This window comes from Carlito syrichta, unplaced genomic scaffold (assembly GCF_000164805.1).
Source record: "Carlito syrichta isolate Samal-C Ts95f unplaced genomic scaffold, Tarsius_syrichta-2.0.1 Scaffold295060, whole genome shotgun sequence".
Classification (NCBI taxonomy): Eukaryota; Metazoa; Chordata; class Mammalia; order Primates; family Tarsiidae; genus Carlito; species Carlito syrichta.
In genome coordinates this window covers 95,682-104,001 of record NW_007239156.1, presented here as the reverse complement: position 1 = coordinate 104,001, position 8,320 = coordinate 95,682, and the positions used below count along the sequence as shown (strand labels likewise).

General features: G+C 45.8%; 1 protein-coding gene across 1 annotated transcript in view; it reads left to right on the top strand.

Moving 5' to 3' along the window:
• Positions 1-7,548, top strand: part of LOC103256735 (putative polypeptide N-acetylgalactosaminyltransferase-like protein 3) — a 233,767-nt gene extending 226,219 nt beyond the window's left edge. The window contains exons 4-5 of the mRNA XM_008054506.2: positions 2,303-2,477; positions 7,299-7,548. Of these exons, the coding sequence (XP_008052697.1) occupies positions 2,303-2,477; positions 7,299-7,548 (425 nt within the window). The remainder of the gene's footprint in view (positions 1-2,302; positions 2,478-7,298) is intronic.
• The last annotated feature ends 772 nt before the right edge of the window (positions 7,549-8,320 follow it).

Genomic DNA, 8,320 nt, shown 5'->3' with positions numbered 1-8,320 from the left:
CTCGAACCCACGGGCTCAGGCAATCCACTCACCTCAGCCTCCCAAAGCGCAGGATTACAGTGGTTCTTAAAGTGTAGTTCCCCCTACCAGAGCATTGGCACCCCCTATGCCTTGTTACAAATGCAAATACTCAGGCCCCACCCTAGACCCACGAAAGTGGAATTATGGGGTAGGGACCTGGCAATCTGTTTTGACACCTGCAGGTGATGCTGCTATGCTTTCAAGTTTGAGAACAACAGCTCTGGCTTACAGGCCTATTGCTACCACATTGGGCAAAGCTTCTTCAGGTTCCTGGGCTTCTCTGAAATCTCAGTTCTGGTTCCTCAAGCCTATGTTGGGGGAAGGAGAGGAAGTAAAATAATGACTAGTACCAACTACTCAAGGTTGAACATTTGTACTATGCCAGGGACAGTTCTGAGCATTCTTTATCTGTTAACTCATTTAATCCTCACGATCCCCATGAGACCAATACTATTATCATCATAACCTTTCTATAAAGGTTCTATACACATTGATTGGCTAACATGCTCAGGGTCGCTTAACTAGTAAGTGGTGCCACTAGGGTCTGAACCCAAGGTAGAGTAAGTCCAGTCTCAATCTGACCACCTACTGGACCTTGTGGGAGTTAGGGAGTCTGCTCCCTCTCACCCCAGGTTCCATTTTTTTCCACCTTGAGGATGATGACATTTTACCACCAATCTCCCTGTATTAGTCTGCTTAAGCTGCTGTAACAAAACACACAGTCTGAGGGACCCAAACAACAGTACTTAATTTTCTTGCAGTTCTGGAGTTCAGGAACAAGGTGTGACAGGCTTGGTTTTCTCTGAGATCTCTTCTTGGCTTGCAGATGGTCACCTTGTTGCCTCTTCATATGGCCATCCCTTTCTGCACACATGATGTCTCTTTGTGCATCCAGATTCCCCCTTTTTTTAAGGACACCAGCCCCTTTGGATTAGTGTCCATTTTTACAACCTCCCTTTAGCTCAGTCATTTCTTTAAAGGCCTTATCTCCAAACATAGTCACATTCTGGGGTACTAGGGGTTAAGGCTTCAACAGATGAGTTTTGGGGGGGACACAGTTCAGCCCATAACACTCCTATTTTCCCATCATCTGTGCCTTTGGCCAACAGTAACTATTTCATGTCTTTGTACCCTGGAGTACCCTCTTATCTCCATCCAATGAAACATTCTTTTTTCTGAATTTCTTCTGGGGTCATATGACTGTATCCAGGGACAAGGTGATCAGGCTCTGTATATGCTACAAATGTATGGCTTTAATTTGGCAAGAGCTGCTGTGTGTACCTAGGAGGTGAGGGATCTGCACAATATATAGCGAGGCAGCCTTTTTAACTTTTTCTACAGAGGAGTCAGACATAACAATGCTTCTTAAAGTATTGTTTGTGGACCTGTTTGTCTCAGAGTCACCTGGGCTGCCCCTGGACATAAGAGTGACCTATAAAAGAAGAATCTCCAAGGGTGTATCCTTGGAGTGTACATATCTAAGACTGTCCTTTGTGTAAGTCACTACCCCATCCTCCCTGCATCTGGTGATTCTTATGCACACAAAGGTATTGGCCTTTATGTCTGTGAGTTAGATACGATTGGGTTGTGTTTCAGCTATTCTATTACCAGGTGTGTGGCCCTTGGAACAGGTCAGCTTCCCTGAGATTATGTCTTAATTTGCGATGGAATGAATCTAGATAATTAATGGAATTAATCTAGTTGCCTCCCACGGTTGCTATAAGGATAAAATTAGAACATAGAAATAAAGCACTTTCCCACTTGCTTGTTGTGGAAGGGAGGATATTCAATTCCTAGTAGCATTGGTCCTGCCACCAAAGTAGCATTTTTACTACTGAGCAAAGGCTTCTTTTGCGTCCCAAGGCACATTCTGTAAACCCTAGTCTATGTGCAGATAGAAAAGTCCACACAGAAGTTGATTAACAGGACCCACGGGGTGAGGAGAGAACATGGATCTGGGCCAAGTTAGGAGGAAGGGCCACAAAGAAAAGGAATCTCAAAGGACACCTGCTGACTCACAGCAGCTGGGCTATAAACTCCAGACCTGGTTCCTATCCAGCTAGGTTTATGGTGTGCTGTCAGAAATAGCTGTCCTGGGTGAGTGTGTCAGAGCTGTCTTCTGACTCCCAGACTGACAAGGTTTCCTTGTCTGCTAGAATTACTAACATGCAAATTTGTTTGCAATTTCTGAACTCCCTGAAGATCTGTGGACACGATGGTGGGTTGGATGCAAATTTGAAATGACATGTTGATGGATCTTCTTGCGTTTTATCGTTTGCAGAGGAGCTGAAGGCCCCCCTGGAGGAGTACGTCCACAAACGCTACCCTGGGCTGGTGAAGGTGGTGCGCAATCAGAAGAGAGAAGGCCTGATCCGGGCACGCATTGAGGGCTGGAAGGTGGCCACTGGCCAGGTCACTGGTTTCTTCGATGCCCACGTGGAATTCACCGCGGGCTGGTAGGTCATACACTGAAACTTAGGAGCACTTGGGAGACCTGCACTGTGGTTGTGAAGGGCTGCGACTTGAGAGGTGGGACGTGACGAAGGACTAGCTGAAAAAGAAGTTGAGACCGTTGTCTGGTATAAAACGGGAAGAAATTTGTCTGCCATCTATTTAGTTCACCATCATTGTCATTATCGTTATACTTATCATCAAAATTCTGATGAAAGTGTGCTAATTAGACAGAACTCGGGAGAATCCTTGCAAAGGCATCAGACAGTTGTATTTTTATTCTCTTTTCCCATGTTGCCGTTCTCTTTTCTGGGGAAGATGGTTGACTGTTAATGTGGGAGAAGAATTTTATTTATAATTCTACTACTCACGCTAAGCCTCCTGGAATTTGTGGGATTATCTTTAACATCATTTGGGGGGAGAGGGAGCTTATTTTCTGCAGATGTGGCCCTGATGATTTTCCAAGTAAAAAGAAAAGTGTGAGAGAAATTGGTAAGCATACAGGGAGCAGGAGACTTTGGATGCGAAAAGAGTGGAGCATCAGAAATGCCCCAATCATTCAATGAGCATGTTAACACTGGAATAGGACTTTACAGTTTAATAGCATAATCAGATGATTATTGCTAACTGTCCAATGATAAGTCAAGTCAGAGGTAAAACAACCTGTGCCCTGGGTCACTTAATTAGTAAGAAACAGAATCTTGTATTTCACAAATAATGTTTATCTGCACTTAGTGATACCATCTTGAATAAGTGTTGTTCATAGAACCAGATTTGAAGAACCAATAGCTCATCACTAATTAGGCATTAAAATGTCAATTCCTCTTCATTTGCAGCCACCTTTAGAATCCTATTAATGACTGGATCAAAGGAGAATGGCTAGGCACATGGCCACACGAAATCCCGGGGCCACTGATAATACCTGCCCTTTCAAATGCATGCTGGGATCTGCTGTCATCTCAGATGTGGTTTCTCTTCTGTTTTTCTTTTGCTGGCATCCAACCCTGGTGACTCCCAGCTGCAAGTTCTCTGTCCCCACTGCTCCTCTGAGCTTGAGAGTTGTTTATCTTTCTCAAAGTGTGGTGCCCAGACCAGAAGCATGTGGGAACTTGTTAGAAATGCAAATTCTCGCCGGGGCTCCGTGGCTCAGCCTGTAATCCCCGGCCTTTGGGCGGCTGAGGTGAGCGAATTGCCTGAGCCCGTGGGTTCGTGACCCGCCTGGGCAACTTGACGAGACCTCATCTCTACAATAAATCAAAAATTAGCCGGGCATGGTAGCACGCACCTGTAGTTCCAGCTACTTGGAAGGCTGAGGCGGAAGGATCGCTGGAGCCCAGCAGGTCAAGGCTGCAGTGACTGGGAGCAGCCACTACTCTTCAGTCTGAGTGACAGAGTGAAACTCCAACTCAAAAAAAAAAAAGAAATGCAAATTCTCAAGCTCTACCCAGACCTAAAAAATCAGAAGCTCTAGGGGTAGGGTCCAGTGATCAGTTTTAACCAGTCCTCCAGGTGACCCTGAGGCATGCTCCAATTTGAGAATTGTAGAGCTAGAAGCCTTGTGAACAGATGCACTCAAATGCTTCATTGCGACCACAACTTTGGTGCACCTGTCTTTCCCGCTATATCATTGCCTCCTCATTTCTTTCCTATCCAAACACCCATGTCCCTTTCACTTGATTCTTCTCTTATCATCACCTCACTCATTTAGTCAACCTCCAGCACTAGCCAGTTTTACTTGCTGTTTCTCCCATCTCCCTCTTCCTCTGTCTTTACAACCACACTCCTGTCTTGGTCCTTCATGATCGTTCATCTAAACAAATGCAGTGGCTACCAGAATTCATTCTTTTTGATGGATGTTTACTGAATGCCCACCATGTCCCTATGTTATTCTAGGCATGGTGCTAAGCGAATTCTCAGGAGTTTCGGTGGTCATGCTGGAACAGTCCTGCACAAATCGGGACAGCTGGTCACTCAGCCAGGGCTCAAAATCTGGCAAGATTTGGTAGTTTCCTTCAATTCTGTAGTCTGATTCTAGTCCTTCTAGACTAATCTACCTATTGTCTAATTCTAATTGATCTCCATGACTTCGGTCTTTGCCTTTCAGACTCATTTTCCACACTTCTGCCAGGGTGGCACACAGTCCTCTCTGAATTAAAACCCTTTTGCAATTCTTCAGTACAGGGTAGATGGTGTGTTTAAACTTTTACTAGATTTTCCTGTGGTAATAATCTTTATTCTCCATGACTATGACGATAAGGCTTTCTCTCTTGTCCACGTGACATATCAGCTTCCGTTGTCTGTCCGTGGCTCCTGCTTGATTCCTCCTCTGTGTTCTGGGACCCAAGGGATCCTCCTGTCTAGGACAGGCCATCTTTGTGTCTCGGGGTAAAAAACAATGGCTGGATCTCACAAGGTCTATCAAAGTTTCTGTTCAGATGTGACGCTATCACTTCTCACGTTTGTTGGCAATCCGATTCCGAGGTCCAAGCCAAATGTTAATTGGAGGTCGAGGGGAGGAGTATAATCCAACAGGGAAACATTGCAGGCTGTGTGGTAATAGGCAGGACTTCCCCAGGGAGGGGAGCAAATAATTGGGAACTATCATACATTGCCTCATAGACAGTAGAATCAAACTCCTCAGGTGCAGAAGCATTCTTGGAACCAAAGTCTTCTGTCTCCATGCTCAGTGATGGGTTGCACTGAGGGCTTTTATATGCGTGGCCCCAGACCTGTATGACAGGACAGCGTGACCTGTCAAGGAGAGAGTGGAGCTTTGGGGTTAGACCTGAAACCAGACTCTCTAGGTGACTGGGTCACTGCACTCCAACCTGGCCAACAGAATGAGACCCTTCATCTAAAAAGAAAAAAAAAAGGAAAAGAAAAGAAAGAAGAATCTGACCTCTCTGGGCTCGTGGTGATCATAGTATCTACCTCATAGGATTGTCATGGAACTTGCATTAGTCAGCACATATAAAATGTTTAAAATGGTGCTTAGCATGTAGTAAGTGCTTGGTTATCATCGGCTATCATAATGGTTGTTCAAAGATTTTTATTTAATTTTTAATTTTGAAGACATGGGATACAATTCAGGATTAGGTATACAAATATTCATTATGCAGGTACCCTTGTTGATGAGATGTCCTCCCACCTCCCCGACAGTTTCCCACTACTGCCAGTCCTATCTTCAGAGATTTACAAAGGCAGCATACATTCAGTGTGACTCAAATGAGGTGGAGGAAATGGTCTAAGAGTTGAGAAAAAATAAAGCCTTCCTACTGGGGGAAATTAGGGCTGTCTTCTCGGAAGAGGTGACATTTGATCTAAGCTCCCTTAGATGTTTAGGCATTCTACCAATGGCATAGGACATAGAGGAGAGTAGCATGAGTGAAGACTTGGCTGGGGTGAAGCTCTGAAGCACGTCTGGAAGCTTTGAAAATCCGTCCCATTTGGCTTCGGCATATACGGTGTGTGCAAAAGTATTGGAGTCAAGTAATGGCCCAGGGTATATTTTATTGCTCGTTTTAAATCGAAAGATGAGATGAGCCAACAGGTAATTCAATAGCTGCAAATGAAAAGAGATGGGTTGTCGAACCGTGCATTTTCATTCTTCTTCCAAATAATGCAGAGGAATGGGATTTTCACTTGACTCTTTTCCAAAGTCTGTGCTCTGTTCTAAGCTGGGAGATTCATGTCTTGGCTTATAAGAGCCATCTTTTCCTTTTCAAATATGGGAAATGATCCCTTGCTGTGTCTGTCTCGGAGACACTCAGTGGCGGAGGTGTCTGACCATCTGCTTCCTCTGAGCCAGCCAGATCTTGAACCTGGAGCCGCAGCCCCCGTGTAAGGAAGAAGGCGAGCTGGGAGGCAGGATGCTGTCCGCCTTTGCATTTAATGAGTTCCCGGCCTTCTATTACTAACCAATTCAATTAGATCTCTTTTAAGAAATCAATTAAATAATCAATTAAAATAACTGAAGTAGTCACACACACAAAGAAGCTACTGAAACGCTTATTAAAACCAGGCCATCCAGGGCAGAAGTGACCTATTTTGGGAACGGGAATTCAGTACCAGCAGGAAAAACAAGAGGGGGCACTCAGTACTCTGGGGTGGGGGTGGGGTGCAGGGATGGGGAACCTAGGACACTGTTTAAAACTGTGGTGTAATACAAATTTTTTTTTTTTTTGCGTCAGAGTCTCACTCTGTCGCCCAGACTGGAGTACAGTGGCTGCTCCCAGCCACCGCAGCCTCGACCAGCTGGGCTCCGGCGATCCTTCCGCCTCAGCCTTCCAAGTAGTTGGAATTACAAGCGCACATTACCACACCCGGCTAATTTTTTGATTTATTGTAGAGATGAGGTCTCGCCAAGTTGCTCAGGCTGGTCTCGAACCCGCGGGCTCAGGCAATCCACTCACCTCAGCCTCCCAAGGCTTGGGATTACAGGCTGAGCCACTGAGCTCGGCTGTAATACAAATTATACAGAGCAAGTTCACTGTCGATATAAAAGAGAAACTTGGCACTTTCTCCACGTTCTGAGTTCTCATGTCAGGCTTCTCGTGCCAGAGCAGGCATCACTGTAGTGATTCCAACAAGGGTGAAAGCCTGAGCTGTTTCACACATGAACAGCCCACACATGAAGCCGCACGATCCAACTTGGGGAGGTCGCTGGGCTTCAAGGAATCTCAGCTTCCATCTGACTTCCAGCTTGTCCAGAGCCCAGCCTTTTAATGAAGTTGCTCCTGTTCATTCTCTATGGGCTTGGGGTGTGAGCCAGTCTTGGGAGGTGTGCCTCAGGAGGGAGGTTTTATTTCTGCTTCTCTGTGTTTCAGGGCTGAGCCGGTTCTATCCCGCATCCAGGAAAACCGGAAGCGTGTGATTCTCCCCTCCATTGACAACATCAAGCAGGACAACTTTGAGGTGCAGCGGTATGAGAACTCGGCCCACGGATACAGCTGGGAGCTCTGGTGCATGTACATCAGCCCCCCGAAAGACTGGTGGGACGCCGGAGACCCTTCTCTCCCCATCAGGTCTGTGGTGGATGAGCTCTGGTGGCCAGGGAGCCTCCAAATTCAAGGATAAAGAGGAACCAGTGAGGAAAGCCAGGAGCTGGAGCAGTGGGGTGCAGACAGCCTTGGGAACCATAGGGGTCTTAGGATCACAACTTGCTTGCGCTGAGCACATTGCCTTTAGCTAAAGTTTTCAGATGCAGCTTTCCAATCGCAGTGCTGAAAGTTTAAAATTGAGAGTAATACTCACTCTTCCTTTTTCTTCCTCATATATGTAGAACTGTGTTCAGGAGCTTTTGAGTATGAATTTTGAAAGATTCTGGGGCTCCTTCACACTTGAAACCATGTACTATTGCAGTCTTTTTCACCCTTTTTCATGTTATAGGATCATATAGAAAAGAATAATAGAGTGTAGCATCTTGGGGAAATGGAGAGCCTTTGGGAGCTCCATATTGCTCTTCTACTAGATTTCACCCAGCTGGCCTTGGGATGCGATCAGTATCTCATGACATATTAGTTGGGAAGCGCAAATATAAAGGAGGTTGAATAAAGCAGGTTGTTTTTGATGCCGTATTCGTTTCCTCTTGCTGCTGTAACAAATTACCACAAACATAATGACTTAAAACAGCACAGGTTGGCTGGGTGCAGTGGCCCAAGCCTGTAATTCCAGCACTTTGGGAGGACGAGGTGAGAGGATTGCCTGAACCCATGGGTTTGAGACCAGCCTGGGAAACATGGTGAGACCTCATCTCTACAATAAAACAAAATAAAATTAGCCAGGCGTGATAACCCGCGCCTGTAGTTCTGGCTACTTGGAAGGCTGAGGTGGAAGGATCGCTGGAGCC